Here is a 21,004-nt window from a genome sequence, read left to right on the forward strand (position 1 = left end):
TAATCCTCGGGAGTGCTGTCATTTTAAAGGTGTTACATCACCCGAACCAGGTCAGAGTTAGAGCATGCCAACTCTCTAGATCCGTTTTTAATTTGCGCAAAAGGGGAACAAAGTTGTGTAGGTACCACTGCGCCAAGTCCGGAGTGATGTCTATGCCCAGGTAACGTATTGACTTGTCAGCCCAGTGAAACTTAAAGGATGAAAGTAGATAGTGAGCTTCAGCTTTGGGAACAGAGATATTTAATATGGCGGACTTGGCACAGTTGACCTTATAGTTTGAAAGATTGCCGTATTGTCACAGTGCTTCTAGTATGTTAGGGAGCTAAGTGCGGGGGTTGGAAACTAAAAAAAATCTGATCATCGGCGTAAGCCGCGATCTTGTGGTGTGCCGATGGTTTCAGTATGCCTACAATATTTGGGTCATTCCTGACGTGGCACATCAGTGGTTCCAGGGTCAAAATAAAAATTAGGGGAGACAGGGGACACCCCTGCCTCGTCCCATTCGCAATTGAAAAGGATTCCGAGCACCACTCATTCACTCGTACCGCCGCCGACGGTTTCGAGTATAGCGACAGTACCCAGCTCATCATGTTGGGGCCAAGGCCGATATGTTCCAGGGTGGCCTGCATGAAGTGCCAGGCCACCCTGTCGAAGGCCCTTTCTGCATCCGTTGATAGCAAGAGAAAGGGCCTTCCTTGTACACGAGCTGCATGGATTAGATTTAGGACTCGGGTCGTATTATCTCTTGCCTCCTGCATTGGCACAAACCCCACCTGGTCTAGGTGGATCAAATTTGGTATATAATGGTATTAATCTGTTGGAGAGAATTTTCGCAAAAAGTTTTAGATCGATATTTAAGAGCGCAATTGGGCGATAGTTTCCACATTGTGACAGGTCCTTCCCCTCTTTGGAAATCAACGATATGTATGCCCTTAAAGAGGAGAGCCATCTTTAAAAAAAATAAAAATTTAAAAGTCAGCAGCCTCAAACACTGTAGCTGTTGACTTTTAATAAGCAGACTTACCTGTCCAGGGCGCCCGCGATGTCGGCCGCCCGAGGCTGACCCGTCCCTTGGCTCTTGGGTCCCGGCGCCGCCATTTCAACTAAGGGAAACAGGCAGTGGAGCCTTGCGGCTTCACTGCCTGTTTCATACTGCACATGCACGAGTCGCGCAGCGCTTTGTGAATGGGGCGCGCTGTGTTCTGGGACACACAGTTCCCAGAACACACAGCGCCCCATTCCCCAGAAGACGCTGCACGGAGGAGAGAAGACCGAACATCACCGCGGAGTAGGAAGAGGCAGATTATGACGATATGCCTAGCAACAGGCATTTCTGGCAAGTTTAAAAAAAAAAATCTTCATTTTTTTTTTCTGACTTTTTTGCTAAATTTTAACGTACTTTTGTTTTTCAGGGTGGCCCTCCACTTTAATGAGTCCGCTTGCATGTCAATGTTTCCTTTCAACTTATTGTATGCGCTTAGGAAGTGTTGTGTCAGGGAAGTTGCGTAGGTCTCGTAATAGGTCAGGATGAAGCCATCTGGCCCCGGCGCCTTTCAGGGGTTTTGTTTGAGTCACTGCCGCCTGAAATTCATCGGGAGTGATATCCGACTCGAACGAGTTATGGATTTCAGTGGGTAAAGTAGGCATGCCGGAGGCCCTGATGTATTCCTCTGTCGTTTCCCTTTTGAAGGTAGTTGTAGCTTCAGGTTCCCCAGCGTGAAGGTTATAAAGTTTCCGGTAGTAGTCAATTCCTTTGCAATGTCCCTTGACGTGTAGACTCTGGATCCCTGTTTAGTTGTAATGTGTGGGATAAAGGTGCGCTGTCTCGGACCCCTCAGTGCTCTTGCCAGCATTGCACTTGGTTTGTTGGAGAATTCAAAGAGTGAGCGTCTTGCCCATGTCAGGCTTTGAACTGTCTTCTGGTAAAGAAGATCCTTCAGTTCTTTCCTGGCCCGGATAAGATCTTCTAGGTGGAGTTCCGCTAGCGACTGTTTGTGAACTAGTTCGAGAGAGCGCACCCTGTTAAAGAATCAATTTGCCTATTTCTTTCACGTTTTTTCTGGGCTCCGATTCGGATCAGCACACCCCTCAACACATTTGTGTGCTTCTCAAATACACATTAGATTTGAGGATGGATTTGCGTTTTCCCTAGAAGTAGTGTGTAATCGCCTCCCCAACCTCCCTTCAAATCTCGGGGGTCTGCAAGTGGGATTCATTAAGTTTCCATGTGGGCGGTGAACGGGAGTCTGAATCCCATTTCAGGGTCGCATGGATCGGGGCGTGGTCCGAGAAGGAGACAGGATCAATCTGGGAGGCAGCCACCATCAGTAAATAAGGAAAGTACACATTTAACAGGGTCACTGTAGTGCCTCTAATTTTGCCTTTGTCTAGTATCGGCCCTGTGGATCACCCTTAGCTTCTAATAAGGTCCAGGGGGTTGATTTCGCAATCAGAATACTGACCCCTTTAGATTTCGCAATGGGGGAGGGTGCGTGGTACACAATGGGGAAACGTCTGTTGCCCAGCTTGGGGACCGCCTGTTGCTTAAAATGCGTTTCTTGTAGGAACGCTATCTGGGTGTGTGATCTTTTAAGGTCTGAAAGAAGTTTTGAACGTTTCTCAGGTGTGAATAGGCCCCTGGTGTTCAGGGACGTAATTTTAATTCCCTGAAAAGTGGGAACAATGGTAGTGTTCCAGGTGGGTGGCATGGTGACGGGGAGAGGGAAGGGAAAGAAAAAAGCCTCCGCCGCAGGGGAGGAGTGGGAACGGGTAAGGAGATGTGGGTGGGTAGACTAAAGAGGAGGGGGTAAGTGCGGAGCGAAAGGTAACGAAAATACAGAAGGGAGAGAAAAGTTGGCACCAAAGCGGATGTAGTTGAAAGAGCAACTGCAGGGGTGCCCTACTATGCTAATTAAAGCCTTGCGCACACTAGCGCAACCTATGAACAGGACGTGGAAGACTGGTTCAGGCAGAACTACAGGAGACGTGTGATCGGGCCAGGATGTCTATCTAACTGCTCTAAAACATTCAACTGTGACCGAAGTCAGAAATATTAATGGCGCCCCCTATCTAATATATGCTACAAAATAACTCAGCAAATCCCGTACTACTGCCCATTACCTGTTAAACTGCCCCCCGGGGCATAGGAGACGGGCCGACCTGTGTCAGGCCCCGGCAGACGAACCCCGCCGGGGACCGTCACCGTTAACTAATGCCTGAATAACAAAACTGTGGGTGCGCGGGCTGGGGACGGGGCACATGCAGCCTAACCCTCCCCCCCCCAGCCCGAGGCCCGGATTAGGGACACTGGACGGCATGGATAAACATAACCTGTAACACACCACCAAATGAGTTACCCAACCAATCCCAGTTCGTTTAGATACATTTCCCTTTGTGTAGGTCTCACCCCCAGTCCTGTAAAACATTAACTCAAAGTCTACTTATCGTGGGGGTTATACCATCACACACTTATATCATGGTTCGGGCGAGGCAAAGCCATCTCTGGACTCCCATCTGGACCTGGAACAATGCCTTCCCCTGCTGGGTCTTTGAGGTCTCGACAGTGGTGGTCTTGCAGTGTCCGTTGTAGGTGGGAGATCTAGCCAGTCAGGAATGGGGGTCTCCTGTACCCCCAGAAATGCAAACAGTTCCGGGAGCTGGTCTGGCCATCGTAGGGCGAAGGAGTTATTTCCTTTGAGGACTATAAGGCGGAAGGGGTATCCCCAACGATAGGTGGCCCCAGCATTCCTCACCACTTCCAACAATGGGCGCAGCGTACCCCGCATTCTCAGCGTGAGTCACGAAAAGGTCTGGGAACACCTGCACATTGGCCCCGTCAAAGTCTATTGGGCCTTTAGACCAAGCTTGCCGCATGATTTCTTCTTTAATAGAGTAGCAGTGGACCCTGGCCAAAACGTCTCTTGGAGCAGAGGTGTCCCTTCCCCTGGGGCCTTGCACTCTGTGAACCCGGTCCAGTTCAAGCTCCGCTGTCTGGGGTTTTTCCAGCAGCCTGTTAAGGATAGCCGTGACGGTGGACCTGAGGTCTCCCCCTGAGGTGGCTTTGGGGAGACAGCACAGCCTTATACTGTTTCTATGGCTGCGATTTTCCCCATCGTCAACGGAAAGCTGCAACATGCACAGGTGGCATTTATAGTTCAGTTGGGCATCCTCCAGCGCCAGTACTCTAGCCTCCAAGGTGTCTGTTGCCATCTCCACCACTGTCACCCGTGAGTCTACCATATCAATGCGGTGTTTGAGCCCATTTATTTCTTTAGAGAGGGTACTCACAATTGTTGCTGTGGATTCCGCAATGTCCTGTTTGGTCGGGAGAAGCACCAACATCTCCCGCCATGTCTCCGTGGGTGGGTGACCCTGCATGCCGAGTTCTGGGGTCAGCTGTGATCCTTCCGTTCCCAGATGTCTGGGGAGGGGATCTGAGAGTCCGCTCTGGCCCCCGATAGACGTGTCTCCTGTGTTGCATGGAGAGGACCCTTCAGTGACTTCTTAGCCTGGGCCATGGCTGCAGCATGTGTGCGTGGCGGCGTCACGTTGGATCCCACGGACCGTGGCTGGGAGAGGGGATTGCGCAAGAAATAAGCGGAGATGTTCGCGCTCTTAAGCATGGTGTTCCGGGGTTCTGGACCGGCACGGTCAGTGCGCTGTAAGAAGTGTCTGGCCTGATCGTACCACGGAGTTCCTGGATGTGCGGCCTCATAGCGACATTGCCAAGCCATGCCTCTCACTGAGACCATTATTTGGGGCACTCCCACTGCCACTAACTATAGGGTACGATTCTTCCCACTGAGACAATTATTGGGGCACTATTCATCCCACTGCCACCAACTATAGGGTACAATTCTTCCCGTGGCCAACTACAGTATAAGGTAAAATTCTTCCCACAGACAATTATTGGGGCTCTATTCATCCCACTGCCACAAACTATAGGGTATGATTTGTCCCACTGAGACCATTATTGGGGAACTCTTACTCCCAGTAACTATAGGGTACGATTCTTCCCACTGAGACAACTATTGGGGCGCCATTTCTCCCACGGCCATCAACTATAGGGTGCAATTCTTCCCATGGAGACACTATTCCTCCCACTGCCACCAACTATAGGGTACAATTCTCCCCATTGAGACAAATATTGGGGCACTATTCATCCCACTGCCACTACCTATAGGATACAATTCTTCCCACTGAGACAATCATTGGGACACTATTCCTCCCACTGCAACCAACGATAGGGCACAATTCTTCCCATTGAGACAATTATTGGGGCACTATTCATCCCACTGCCACCAACTTTAGGGTACAATTCTTCCCACCGAGACCAATATTGGGGCACTTTTCCGCCTACTGCCACCAACTATAGGGTACAGCTCTTCCCACCTAAGACAATTAATGTTGCACATAAATTTGGCCAAAGGTTTTCTGCTAAAATACAAAAAAATTGGTGTATAACTTTTAGTCTGTGTGAAAGTTATACAGTCTACAATCTATGGTTTGTGTGTATATATTTAAGTTTATGAACCCTGATGTTCTGGCTGTATATTGCATTTCATGAGCCTCTAAAATGCCAGGCTAGTACAAAACCCTAAAATGACTCCTTTTTGGAAAGTAGACACCTCAAAAGGCATGGCGAGTTTTTAGAGCATCGATAATGTTGCCACAATTTTTCAAAAAATTAAAAAAGTAAAATGAAGTTTCTCCCACAGCACATGGGCATACTTGAAAACTCATTGTAAAACAATCTGCTACTCATAATGTGTATGGGAACAGCACTTTTGACACTTATTCGCAGCCTAGCCAGATAGATGGGCCCAAAATATAAGAAGCACTTTCAGGCTTCCAAGAGGCATAAATTACACATCTGATTTCCCGACTACCTATGACATTTTTGGAGGCCCTGGAGGGCCTCATTAATGTACACACAGCACCCCATATTGACAGCACCCCATATTGACAAACACAGAATTGTTGACATTTTTGCAGATTTATTAAAAAAAGAAAAACTGAAATATTTCATGGTCCTAAGTATTCAGACCCTTGGCTGTGACTCTCATATACTTAACCATTTCTTCTGATCATCCTTGAGATGGTTCTACACCTTCATTTGAGTCCAGCTGTGTTTGATTATACCGATTAGACTTGATTAGGAAAGCCACACACCTGTCTATACAAGACCTTACAGCTCACAGTGCATGTCAGAGCAAATGAGAATCATGAGGTCAAAGGAACGGCCTGAAGAACTCAGACAGAATTGTGGCAAGGCACAAATCTGGCCAAGTTTACAAAAAACTTCTGCTGCACTTAAGGTTCCTAAGAGCACAGTGGCCTCCATAATCCTTAAATGGAAGACGTTTGGGGGCGACCAGAACCCTTCCTAGAGCCGGTCGTCTGGCCAAACTGAGCTATCGGGGGAGAAGAGCCTTGGTGAGAGAGGTAAAGAAGAACCCAAAGATCACTGTGGCTGAGCTACAGAGATACAGACGGGAGATGGGAGAAAGTTGTAGAAAGTCAACCATCACTGCAGCCCTCCACCAGTCGGGGCTTTATGGCAGAGTGGCCCGACGGAAGCCTCTCCTCAGTGCAAGACACATGAAACTCCAAAATGGTGAGAAATAAGATTCTTTGGTCTGATGAGACCAAGATAGAACTATTTGGGTTTAATTCTAAGCGGTACTTGTGGAGAAAACCATGCACTGCTCATCACCTGTCCAATACAGCCCCAACAGTGAAGCATGGTGGTGGCAGCATCATGCTGTGGGGGTGTTTTTCAGCTGCAGGGACAGAACGACTGGTTGCAATCGAGGGAAAGATGAATGCGGCCAAGTACAGGGATATCCTAGATGAAAACCTTCTCCAGAGTGCTCAGGACCTCAGACTGGGCCGAAGGTTTACCTTCCAACAAGACAATGACCCTAAGCACACAGCAAATAACGAAGGAGTGGATTCACAATTCCGTGACTGTTCTTGAATGGCCCAGCCAGAGCCCTGACTTGAACCCAATTGAGCATCTCTGGAGAGACCTAAAAATGGCTGTCCAACGTTTACCATTGAACCTGACAGAACTGGAGAGGATCTGCAAGGAGGAATGGCAGAGGATCCCCAAATCCAGGTGTGAAAAACTTGTTGCATCTTTCCCAAAAAGACTCATGGCTGTATTAGATCAAAAGGGTGCTTCTACGAAATACTGATATTTCAGTTTTTCTTTTTTAATAAATCTGCAAAAATGTCAACAATTCTGTGTTTTTCTGTCAATATGGGGTGCTGTGTGTACATTAATGAGGAAAAAATGAACTTAACGATTTTAGCAAATGGCTGCAATATAACAAAGAGTGAAAAATTTAAGGGGGTCTGAATACTTTCCATCCCCACTGTAACCGATTTTTGGGGTGAATAGGTAGGGTTACGATGTACCCGGTACCCAGTCACATGGGGGGGCGATCTGGGGGGCTTCCAGATTCCGATAACCCCCTGCCCGCAGACCTTGATAGCCACCGGCCAGGGTTGTTGGGAAGAGTTGCCCCCCCTCCCAATATGGACCTGGGAGGGAGGGGGGAACCACACTGACAGTTGATGACTCATCGGCTAAGGGGATGTGGCGGCTGGCTTCGTGGCACCCTCCTTAGCAACCAGCTATATACAGTTTATTTAAAAGAGAAAATAAAAAAAAAACGTAAAAAAAACTGCATGCAAAAACGCATAACAAAACAAGCGTTTAAAAACGCAAAATGCACTGTAAAACACGTCTGAAAAGTGCATCAAGCTCGGCCGCATAGATGTGCACCTAGACTTACCGTAATGTGTACAAAAGGAAATCAGTGGCATGGACAGTGATTAGCAACACTGAAAACACAGGTGCTGGCTGTGATCTGCAAACTAGGACACACTACACTGTGATTTTCAAACTACAAACAAACTAAAAAAAAAAAAATATATATATTATATATATATATATATATATATATATATATATATGTTTTAAAACATCACCAGTGCCCTGTCAAGTCCATTCTTTGTTTAAATACAACAGGCAGGGAAAATAAGCTATAAAGTGACAGGGTCACATGTTAGTAAAAATATACCTTTTTAAAAAGCCTGCATACAATTACAATTTGGTGGCTTATTTTTCATAAAAGCTGCCACCTTCTATGCTAGTATTCGACTGGTCGAATATAAATTTTTAACCATTTCCTATTTTATCCAAAACTTTAAAAATGGCCTTTTGGGGGCCCTGGGATCGGTCGAGTTATGGGGCTCCCTTACCTCTACATCCTTTCTGATCATAGCTACCAGATGTAACATCCCCTTTCTGTCATTTATTCTCATCCCCCCCTCCCCTCCCTCATATTTACTTTTTTTTTTTATTTTTTTTTTTTTTTTATGTACTAATCCTGGTAAACTACCCCCCCTCCCCCCACCCTCCCCTGAGACTCACCATGATGACCATGTCAATGTTATGTTTCTATGCCTCCTTTTGGCCTACGGCCTTTTGTCAAACAACATTTTGGTTTGATTGATCATTCTACATGATTAGGTTATGCCCTTACACCCTTGTGCCTGCATATATGGACGCTATTCTCTGTCTTTTGTAGCCACTGTTTGTGCTATGTTCTATATTCACTTCTGTTTATTGATTACTTTAATGCTCGAATACTTTGTATTTGATTTGAAAACTAATAAAAAATACAATAAAAAAAAAAAAAATGCCCTTTAAATACACCATGTAACGGAAGTTTATGTATCGAATGGATTTTTATGCCCTGATGCATAAAAACGGATGGGAGTTAAAAAAAGCAAATAGTAAGACAATAAAAGGAGGAAACCATCTCTGAAAAAAGGTGTGTGGTGTGTTGTGTGGGGGAATTGCAGAGAGAAGAGGGGGCGGGTCAGTCCATCTAATCCAGTACTCCAGATCTTATACATAGTGCAATAATATGCGTAGTAAAATGAAAAAGTCTCAGGTGGCTGTCCAAGGGGCCCACACCTCATCATATTTCCACTTACAACTTCTATTCATATAGGTAATCCCATACATAAGTAGGGCTGCGTCTATCAGTGCCACCCAGGTGGAGAGAGTTGGGGGGGATGGTGAGATCCATTTCATAAGAATCTCTTTCTTGGCATAAAATAAAAAGATAAAAGATCAACAGCTTAGAGTAGTGAGAGCGTTGGGCATCCTCATCCACCCCCAACAAGGCCAATTCTGGCAATAATGGCAGGGACAATTGTAGCCTGCTGTTGATCTCAGCAAATAATGCTGTCCAATAGGACGCAATGACTGGACAGTCCCAGAACATATGGAAAAATGAACTAACGCGCGATTTACATCTTGGGCAGATCGGGTCTCTGTCTAGAGAAATCCGATTGAGTTTCTGCGGGGGGTATAAATTCTATGTAGGAATTTCACCTGTATAAGTTTATCCTGGGAAGAGATAACTAGCTTAGGACCAGCTGCATCAGATTTTGAGTGCACCAGTTTTAGTAAATGTCCCCTGGTGTGCTATACATTTTCATTGAACACAAATGGTACTAAAAAATATAAATAATAATAATAATAGCATTTCACTTGCAATCAGTGCACACTGCCCCCCCCCCCCCCCCCAATTTAGAAAGCTGGAGGAGTAAATGAACCACGACTGTGCTCATAGGCACACTTGTTAAGGAAATTGTAAAATCTGTATATCATTTTTATTCTATTTTGTATTCTTTGCTTATCACACACACCGCAGTCATTGTGCAGACGACACCAATACGTTTTGCATTCTTTTGAGTTCTAATTAGAATTAGCCTGCCTATGTTATGCCCCTAGTTACCATAAAAGTACAATTGTAATATTAGAGTGATACTTACATAATCATGTGCATAAAAAAAACTTCAATTGCGTTGAATAAACAGAACAGTCATATGGAAAGATGCTTAGTGTATCTTTTGTGTCTGTTCCCTACTACAGCAGCTATTAATTTGTAACCACTACTCAATATGAGGATAGGCGTTGCCCATCTATAAAATTTTCAGAACACACTCATGGTCCATTCGGAACTACAAGCCCACCTGCTGCAATGGGAGACAGGACTTACCATGCTTATTTTAAATGTGAGAGCAGCAGAAAGGAACCCCCCCCCACATCCGCTGGGTAAAGATTAGGGGGAGAGAAAGGAATTCACTAGTTTAGCAAAAGAAAACTGGACAGGACAGGACTTAGGAGCCGAGTGAATTTCAGGCAGATCAAAAGGCATTCTTTTGTACTTGCAAGGTCTATAACCCCCTAAATACTGACATGTTTCTTAATTTCCCCCAAAAAAAAAACAAAAAAAAAAAAAAAAAAAATAACAAAAAAATGAAATCAACTTGGGTGTCTATTTTTAAAAAAAGGGTAATTTTGTGGGTGTTTGTACAGCCTTGGCATTTGTAACAGAAAGTAATGGAAATGTGTTTTTCAAAATGCATATGTCCTTTATGCAGTAAAAAAAAAAAAATTATTAACCACTTCAGGACCAGCATGTCACACCCCCTTCCTGTCCAGTTTCAGTTTTCAGTGTGATGATAGTTCAGAATGGCCTAAACGGCTGGTATGGCAGTGCTTAAAGAAATTAAATAAGGGAATAAGTGTATGTATTGCAGAGATGTGCTGCGTGCATTTTTTTTCCTTAATTTTGCCCTGACAAACAATTTGAACAACAAATAATGTGGTTTGAAAAGACTTGGTACCCATAGATTCAATATGATTCCATCAACTAAACATTACCTATATGGAGAGCATCACCCACTTCCCTTACCCCTATATCTACTCTTTCAATCTGGAGACACCCTCCAGTATTCCTCCAGATGACTTCAATATTCCATATGAGTGTTATTAAAGAAACTAACCATAAGACAGACTGCCTTAATATTAAAAGGTAGGTACAATACTTATTTGACACTGTCTTAGGGTTTAATGTTGAAAAACCTAGTGTCCCAGTTAGTAACATTTTAATTCTGAAGCTCCCTCACTACTTACATCCACTTCTGACAGGGTTTGTGTCCAGCGGTAATTTGGAAGATCTGCTCCATTGCCTGAATTTGGCTTGAGCTTTCCTTTGTCTTTCTCATCTTCTTCCTCATCATCACTACCCTGTAAAAAAAAAAAAAAAAAAAAAAAAACAGCTTTATCAAGCATGTATTAAACATAACTAAACATATCAATTTAACTGTTTCACACTGGGGCAGGAGGTGCGTCAGATTTGCGGCACTATTCGGTCATTAGCGGGACAGTTTTACCCCCTGCTAGCAGCCAAGTAAGGGTTAAAAACCACTGCAAAGCTCCTCTGCAGAGGCACTTTGCCGGCGGTATAGACACACTGCCCCATTGATTTCAATGGGCAGGAGCAGTGTATACATTGCTCCTTCACTGCTCCAAAGATGCTGCTAGCATGACTTTACCGTCCTGCTAGCACACCGCTCCAGTGTGAAAGCCCTCGGGGCTTTCACATTGGAGAGACAGCCGCGGCTGTTTCAGGTCGGTTTGCAGGGGCTATTTTTAGCGCAATAGCACCTGCAAAACGACCCAGTGGGAAAGGGTTCTTACATTTAAGGCATGCCATGAATAACAATTGTGGTATTTGCTTGAATTCTCAAGCAAACTGTCAAATGGCCATAACTGATCACATGTGCAGCATCATGGCAACTGCACATGAAACACAGGCCTAGATGGCAGCTTCCTTGGTTAAAAAGGATAGAAGGGGTTAGTTCCACTTTAATGTGCAAGTACACATTTACAGAAAATTTGTAAGGTGAACTTACACTGGACCGCCTTCCTCGACCCCCCCATCCTACTGACCTGGAGTCCCGCAGTCACCCACTGTGAGACAACAGGTCGCCGCTTTACCGGTCCTGGGCCATGTATTTCACCTCCAATTACATGGAGTCGTTATATCCAGTGGCTCCTCAGTGCTACAAATATATTGGGTGATCTGCAGCACCACATCCCAGAACCATTAGAAGACCAAATATAATGTGGGACTTTTAAAGTGTAAGCTCTCAAAAAAAAGTTCATACACCATAGTTCAGAAAATCTGAATATTTTATTAGTACATTGTTAGAAGTTTTTGAGTTAATTAATATTTTAAGTGATAAAAGTTTCTGAAAATATATGTAAGTTATATGTACGGTAATAAGGGATGGTTTCTAAAGGTCACAGAACAACACAAAGTATAGAGAGGAGTGGTTTGTCTGAGTAAAGTATATCTATTTTTGAGTTACTATGTCAGGACAATGGGTGGAGTTATGCTCCTTATCTATAGACTGAACCATATTAGGTATATATATATATATATATATATATATATATATATATATATATATATATATATATATGCATGCAAATATGGAAGTTATTAGGATATGCTGACATAACATGAAACAGTATAAGAATGGAGTAAGATTAGGAGAAGGAGAGATCGGTGGGAAGAGAAGGAACCCTACACTTTGGAAAATGAAACACCAGAAGTACCACCTTAGAAGCCAAAGCCATGCCATATGTTACCAGATGTCAATCTTGTCTTTGCTTATCTTTCTGAACAATAAGCCAACTATTGAACGAACAAAGGATTCTTCAATTTCTACTCCTGAAAGTACGTTCGAAATGCCTTGGATGAAGACATACATATCTCCGCTACACACCCTTTAGGAGAAGGGATACTGATTCACATATTACACAAAAACTTTGCTATTCATTAAGAAACGCCCCTGTGAGTATAGTAGAATACTAGAGTAATATGTATTTTACTAGGAAGTGTAGAGTATGTAGAGTTTCCACTACATTTACGTTTCTACTACTCTCTACATCACTCTTTTTCATACATATAGCCAAAATTGTAAAATAATGATAAATTCACTAGGATGTCCAGACGTCAGCACAGGGCACTGGAAGCAAAAGTCCTCCCCAAAGAGCCGCCAATGGAGTGGATATTACAGACACCCACAAACACACATTCAGGAGTAATTCAGGGCAATCCAAGTTTTCACAAATGGACAGGGTTGTTCACTCAAACTAGGGCATATGAAGCATGCTTCAGTGCACTCAGCCAGCGAAAAGAGTGCTCTATGCTGGCATCTGGACCACACAATTTTCATTTTCATACTACCCCTGAAGAAGCATTATGCAAAACATGTGGAGAGGCACTAATATTTTGGGTACCCTACATGTGTAAAACAGGTTGATAACCAAAGAGATAGATGAGAAATAGATAATACAAAGATACAGCTGAGAGAGAAGTGAAAATACTCAATATTACCTTTTGAACAACCACATTTTTATCTGTGTCAACAGCGGGCTTATCTTGCTCTTGCTCTTTGGCTTTATTCTATTAGAACAAAAAAAATTGTAATACATGATTTCAACAAAAACACCTCATGTTTAATACGATTAAGTTTTTGCATTTAAATGTCATTGGTAAAGTGTGTATTCTCTCTCTGCCATTTATAGATAATCTGATGGTCTGCAAATCTATTTTGTCCATCTGTACAATAAAGAAATTCTTAAACCTATCCCCCTGTACATTTTTGCTATCCCTCACAGGTCGGCTATTTCTTGCGGGTTTAGTCATTTTTTCTTAGGATGGGACAAGTGTCACAATTTGTGCTTGGTTGTTTTATCTCCGAGTTGGGCAAAAACATTTATTGCCGTGGTGGTAAAAGTAAGATAACATTAATTTTGCTTGTGAATGGTGCTGGGATAGTAGTGTTCTACGTTCAAGTCTTGCTTGAGTTATGCAGTTCAGGGTGTATAGTACGGGAGCTTGTTTGTGGTATTGTTCTAGTCATTTAATAGTGGATAGGATAGCTGCTGTGCCCTGTGCTTCCTTGTGGCAGAGCTAAGCTTGAACATTACATCTCTACTGAAAGCCTTTTGTGAGCACCACAGTGTAAAGGATTCAGTGGTAGATGAAGCATTAAACTCAAAAAACGATTTCAGGGATTGCTGTATGATCCTCTTATTGTCTGGGTGCGACATCGATAGGACATTGTTGCGCCACCTATTAGCTCTCGTCTCCAGGCGACTTCCCCCCCACTGTGATGGACACAGTGGCATTGTCTAACCAGGAAATATTTCCTATGTTGGATTTGTGTGCATTTTGCCGGACAAATTTATCGACTAAACATACATCTATGTAAGAATAGGTCTCATGTGCATGGGAGAAAAAGTAGTAGTCCCTCTCTGTGGCGAGATGGCAACACCATATGCCGAAAAGACAAGAAGCATCCAGGAAGTGCGATAGGGTCACCTGGAGACTTTTCATATCTTCTTCAGTGAGGAGGTATGGCTTGACATTAGGAAGGTAGATGTTAATAGTAGAGAGTTATTGATTGAGCATACCACAACAGCATAGCAACCTTGGGGATCCTATTCTTAAGTAACAAGCTTGAAAGCCACTGTGTCCTTGATTGCAATTAACAACCCTCTTTTCTTAGACGGGGCAATAGAGGCTACAATATAGGGGAATCTTCTGTGCGGGGAGGTTTTTGGGAAGAAAAATGGGTCTCCTGTAGGCAGAGGGTGTCGCAATTAAGCCGCAGTGCCTCCCTCCATAACATGTGCCGTTTGGCTGGGCTGTTAAGACAGTTTGAACTACACCATGGAGAGGATTGTGTTACTAAGGTCGGGATGAGGTCAAGTAGAATAAGGCTCAGGTGACTTGGTGTTGAAGCTGTTTATGGAACTGGGCAGAGTCTTGATTGCCTCGGTGTCAGGTGTAAATGAATATAGGAAGTCAGCAGTTATGATGTGGGCAGCCAGTAAGAGTGTAAGGTTGGTCCCACGACTTGGAGATTAGCAAGAACATTAGGTATTGGGGTACAGATCCAAAAACTCCAAAAGGAAGTTAATAAAACAAAAAGTAAAGTAGAACAGCACACACAAATAAAAAAAAAAACACTGAACTATAGCCAAAATCCCATAGGCTTATTTGACAGAAGAAAAATAAATGCGATTCCATAATAAAATCTGAGTGGATTGTTACCGCAAATCACAGGGGGTAAGCTGTGGCAAAATTGTAGGGGACACCATTTAAGATCCCCGGAGCACTGTCGCTTTGTAGGTAAGTGAGCGCACTCATATGCAAGGAACTCTGTGCTATAAATAGGAGAATAGGAGCCCTGCCTCAGTGGGTGATCTTTTTCTAAGATACGCCAATCTCTCAGGAGGCGGAGACCATAATCCAAGGAGGTGACTGTATAGTTGTGGTCATCTTTGGTAATGAGAAGCTTCACTGGATATCGACATTGATAGGAATGTGGTTCCTTAAAGGCTTGATGATAGTTGCCTCCGTTGCTGCATAGTATGGGCAGATAGATCGATAAACAGAGATAAACCTTGTAGGTGTTCAGGGAGTTGCTCCACATTCTGGAAAGCTGCAACAAGCTTTTCCTTGGTCTAAAAGTAGTGAATGCGGCAATTGTATCCCCGGGGGAGATGTGCAGAGATATGCTTGGGTTTTGGCAACCTGTGGATACAGTCAATAGCCAGATCTTCAAATGGTAGATCTGGTAAAGACACCTTCAGGACATTGGTAAAGTAAGTGTTCTGCTCGGCTTGCTTAACTGTTTCTGATATTCCCCTTATTTCATCTGGATCTGTCTTCCAAATCTGCCAGCTTTGATTTCATCCAGATCATATCACCCTCCCGCTCATTGTGGGCGTCAACTAAGTTGTTGAACGTCACTGCAAACTCCCCCATTTTTATTTTCAATATGTGTCACTGTCACCCACTTCCTTGATGTCAGATCTAAACTGATGCACCAGAGAAATAATGTCTGAATGGATTGAGCTCCTCAGTGACACTAGCATATCCTTTAAGGTTGGGTCAAGAACAGGCTGATCACTTGTGGGGAACTTCAACATGGAGTCATGGAGTTCTCTAGTGTCGTTCAAGCATGTGAATGGTTTACTCACCATTAGTGCAGACTTAGATGGAAGATGCGATTTCACTTTGGCTTTCACAGGGCTAGAGGAGGTGGATAAGGATTGGGAGGACAGAGCTCCATGATGTACGGATCGGCTGGTGTCAGTAGGAGAACGCTGTGCTGTTCTCCCCCCTACATCTGAGCGGCCGCTCTGAGATCTGCAGGGATGCGTAATGCCATCTTGGCTGGAGCTGCTGCGGGAAGAAGTCCATCATTCTGCCCACCTGGTACCGCTCTTTTCTCTTGCCGACATGTAGCCTGAAGGGTCCCGACTTTGTACCCACAAAAAATGCCATTTTTGGGTGCTTGTAGAAGGCTCCGGCTCTCTGTCAGTGTTTAGAGCTGCAGAGTCAAGCGGCCATCACCATCGCTAGCCGGCCACTTCCCCATTCTACAAGGTTTATATAGAACCAACAGTTTGTGCAGCACTTTACCAAAATGAAAAAGTGGACTTTATATCTTAGCTTAGAAAGTTTTTCACATATGCATTTTTGGACGATTGATATCATTATGGTCTTAGCTGCTCATTTTTTTACAGGTGAGATTAGTGCAAAGTAAGAAAAATATTCAGCATATAGACATTTTAAAAAGCTAATATTGGTGGCACAGTATAGGAAGGTGCACTCAACCAATAAAGATCTGTTTGCCCAACACTCCTGTAAGTCATACAATTATCTCCTATAAGCATATATGTGTTTAATATGCCTGGGATAAACTTTTCCTTTCCTTTTTTTAATTTTTAAAGAAATCAAATGAAAAGTTGCTAAAATTTTCACTGTCCTCCTAATGGCAGGTACTACACAATAAGCACCGTATGTGTATATTTCCTTTACATTCATTTTACATTTCCATACCTTATCAATTTCCTTTTGAAGTTTATCTGCTTCCTCATCAGTTAGCTCTGTGATCCTTGGTTCTCCAGGCTCCATAGGCTTGTGCTTGGCAGCTTGCTCAAGCTTTGCAGCTTTTCGTTCTCGCTGCTCAGCCTCCTTCTTTTCCTTGACTGCTTGGGCTAGTTTATTATGGTGCTTGAATGCATCACTGATTAGCTGGAACAAAGAAGATGACAGTTTGTAGGTTTATTCTTCTACTTAAAGTGTTTGTTAAGGCAGTGCACACAGCCACTGCCAGCCCCTCTGCTAGAATTACATGGTGTATATACTATATGCCCTTTTCTAAAATTCTTGTTATCAATACTGTTTTTCTTGATCAGTAGTCATGTGACAGTCGGCGCTGTATTCCTCCGACGTATGTATTACAGAGGGAGGGGCTGAGCTCTTTTGTCTGCAGAGCGGTCATGTGACCTCCCTCTGTAATAAAAACATTGGAGGAAGACAGTGCCAGGCAGTCACGTGAACGCTGATCAGGGATAAGAAAAACTCTATTTATAAAAATTATTTTAGAAAATGGCATATGGTACATACATCATGTAATCCTAGCAGAGGGGCTGGCAATGATTGGGAGCAGTAATGTGCAAGCTGCTGGAAAGGTGATAGAAGGGGAGGGGTGGGGTGGCTCACACACAGAGCTCAGAGGCAGAGAGGGGAGATGGGAGGAGGATACTGTAGCAGAGAGGAGAGCTGCAGATAGTAGGCTGCGGATGACGGATACACAAACTGACCACAGTGTCAGACTCAGCAGCCATGATGCACCGTGGTCAGTTTACAGGGGGGAGGGCAGGATCACCCAGGTATTACAGGGGGGTAAATCACACAGCACAAATACTGTGCTGTATAAAATGCATTAAAGAAACAGGATAAATATATTTTTTTTTAACAAACACTTTAAGAGGAGCTCCACCCCCCCAAAAGAATTAAAAAAGTCAGCAGCTAAAAAATAGGATTTTTGTACTCTCCGTGAAATCCTTTTCTCAAAAGTTCATTGAACTTCATCTTCATCTTGACCTTAGGGTTATATCGGCCCTTCAGGAGGGGACTAGGCAGAAAGTGTTAAAAAAAAGCAAAACTGCACAGAACCGCCCAGGGGGTGGTCCTACTGGCTATAACCCCTCAAACTGCATCCAGCAGCTCAGTTCGTCAAAAGCAGTACAAACATAAATAGGAGGGGTGGGTGCTGTGTCCATCAATGAATTTCAGAGAAAAGGATTTTACGGTGAGTACAAAAAAACTATTTTCTCTTTCGTTCATCGACGGACAAAGCACCTTAATCTTGACCTTAGGGACGTCCCCAAGCAGTGTAAAAAAAAAAAAAGAGGGGTGGGAACAGCAAGAAAATAACTCCAACCATAACAACCAGAGCTCCTCAGAGGAGTTGCAACCTTAAACAATCGCATGCAAAACCTTGCAGCCAAAGCAAGCATCCAAACATGCGCTCACATCAACGTTGTAAAATGTAGTGAAAGTGTGAACGGATAACAAGGTCACCGCCTTACACACCTGAGAAGCAGACGCATCATGTCGGAAAGCCCAAGAGGCACCAATTGCCCTAGTAGAACAGGAAACTAACGCTCCCGCCTCCTTATGGCATAAGCCTGAACCTCAATCTGTCTGATCCACCGAGAAATGGTGGCCAACGAGACCGCAAGGCCCTTCTTTGGACCAGCCACCAATACAAAAAGCGAGTCCGACCTCCGAAAAGGAGCGGTAGCAGACAGATACAACCACAGAGCGTGGACCACGTCCAAGAAATGCAAAGCAATCTCTTTGGGGTGTGACGGCCCGAGGACATAAGACGGAAACACAATGTCCTCATTTAGATGAAAGGCCGAAACAACCTTTGGAAGAAACAAAGGCTGTGGGTGCAGCACCGCCTTATCCTTGTGGAGGACCAAGTAGGTAGACTTGCATGACAAGGCCACCAACTCAGAAACCCTCCTGGCAGATGTAATAGCCAACTAGAAAGACTATTTCTGAGAAAGTGTCAATAAGGGGATCTCCCTAATATTTTCAAATGGCGGTTTCTGAAGCACCGAGAGCACCAGATTCAAATCCTACGGAGGCAGCGGTGGTTGAACCAGAAGGGCTACATGTCGAACCCCCTGAACAAATGTACTCACCAATGAATAAATCACCAAGGGTCACTGAAAAAGAGACAACCAAAGATGATATCCGCCCCTTAATGGTGCTTAAGGCAAGTTTCTGATCCACTCCTCGCTGCAAAAAACAGCAGGATCCTGGAAATTGAGTATGTGCGCGGACGCCACCTCTCACACATGGAGATGTAGGCCTTCCACGTACGATGATAAATCTTCCGAGAAGATGACTTCCGTGCCCTCAGCATAGTGGAGATTACCGAATCCGACAGAACTCGGTTCCTTAGCATCTGGCTTTCAACAGTCATGCCGTTAAAGCCAGTGACGGTAAAGCAAGATGAAGTATTGAGCCTTGCGACAGAAGGTCCTCTCGCATCGGCAGCCGCCAAGGGACATTCGCCACCATTCGTACTGTGTCGGCGTACAAAGGACGTCAAGGCCAATCTGGGGCAATCAGAATCACCGGAATCCCCTCGGCCTCCACTCTGCGAAGCGGACGTGGTAGAAATTTGAGTGGGAGGGTTGGGGGGGGCATAAATCAGCCGTTAATACCCTCATGGAGCCACTAACGCGTCTGCCACGTCCGCCCAGGGATCTTTTGACCTGGCCACAAACCTCTGCACCTTCCGATTGAGTCGAGAGGCCAGGAGATCGATCCACATCTGCTGTGCCCCACCTTAGGCAAAGGAGCAGAATCACATCCGGATGCAATGACCATTCCCCTTGATCCAGCATCTGATGACTTAGGTAGTCCGTTTGCCAGTTTTCTACGTCCGGAATGTACACGGCCGACAGAGCAGGCACGCGCCACTTTGCCCACCGCAGGATGTAAGTGACCTCCAGTGCTGCAGCTGAGCTCGCTGTTGATTGACATATGCCACCACCGTGGCCTTGTCCGACTGGATCCTGACCGGACGCCCCTGCAGCCTCTGCGACCATGTGGAGAGGCAACACCTAATCGCCCAAAGTTCCAGCACGTTGATCGGCAGGCGCCCCAAACTCCCCCCCAACTGGCGTCCGTGGTGATCACCATCCAATGGAGAAGAAGGAACGACTTTCTGGACCGAAGGGCAGATGACCTCAGCCACCAAAGCAGGGAATCCCTGACTAGCTGGCTCACACGAATTGGACAATCCAGGGACAACGCAGATTTGTCCCATGTGGACAGGATCTCCTTTTGAAAGACTCGAGTGTGTAATTGAGCATACGGTACCACCTCAAAAGTGTCTCGCATGCAAAAACGCAGCGACGACCACCTGCGGGAAACCAACAACTTCACCGCAGCTTGAAGAGCCTGTAGCTTGTTCGAAGGGAGAAAGACTCTCACCTCTGAGGAATCCAGAAGCAAGCCCAGGTACTCCAGGCGTTGAGTTGGCACCAACACCGACTTCTGGAGGTTCAGTACCCAACCAAACTCCCGAAGAGTTTGCATGGTGACTGCTACATCCTCCCTTAATTCTGAGGTGGATGCTGCTCTTAGGAGGTTGTCCAGGTAACCCATGATTGTGATCACTCGCTGCCTTAGCAAAGCCAGAATTGGGGCTAGCACCTTGGTGAAGGCCCTCTGTGCCAACGCCAGGCCAAAAGGGAGAGCTACAAATTGGTAGTGCCCATCCCTGACTGCAAATTGCAGAAACCTCTGATGCTTGATGCATATGGGGACATGCAAGTATGCGTCCTTGATGTCCAGGGACGCCAGGAAATCCCCCTCATGGAGTGCAACGACCACTGAGTGAACTGATTCCATCCTGAACCTTTGTACTTTCACAAAGCTGTTGAGGGCCTTGAGACCCAGGACCGGACGGACCCCTTCCTTCTTTTGGGACTACAAACAGAGTGGAGTAGAATCCCTGAAACCTTTCCGGCATTGGTATAGGTACTATCACCCCACGCAGCAGCAGGTCCTGTACTGCCCTGAACAGGGCTTCCAGACGAGCCGGAAGAAGATGAAGGTTGGAGGGAAAAAATCTGTTTGGTGGACAAGAAAGAAACTCTCTGGTATCCTGACGAAACCAGTTCGCAGACCCACTGGTCAGAAAGTAGGGAGGTCCCCCGATCTGCAAA

General features: G+C 44.9%; 1 protein-coding gene across 1 annotated transcript in view; it reads right to left on the reverse strand.

Moving 5' to 3' along the window:
- Positions 1–21,004, reverse strand: part of NUDC (nuclear distribution C, dynein complex regulator) — a 72,132-nt gene that overhangs the window by 32,041 nt on the left and 19,087 nt on the right. Inside the window, exons 3-5 of the mRNA XM_077481034.1 lie at positions 16,803–16,997; positions 13,281–13,349; positions 11,006–11,119 (exon numbers count right to left, since the gene is read on the reverse strand). Coding sequence (XP_077337160.1) covers positions 11,006–11,119; positions 13,281–13,349; positions 16,803–16,997 — 378 coding nt within the window. The remainder of the gene's footprint in view (positions 1–11,005; positions 11,120–13,280; positions 13,350–16,802; positions 16,998–21,004) is intronic.

The sequence above is a fragment of the Lithobates pipiens genome, unplaced genomic scaffold, assembly GCF_037356315.1.
Source record: "Lithobates pipiens isolate NorthernLeopardFrog02 unplaced genomic scaffold, aLitPip1_a1.2 Scaffold_16, whole genome shotgun sequence".
In the NCBI taxonomy this organism is placed as follows: domain Eukaryota; kingdom Metazoa; phylum Chordata; class Amphibia; order Anura; family Ranidae; genus Lithobates; species Lithobates pipiens.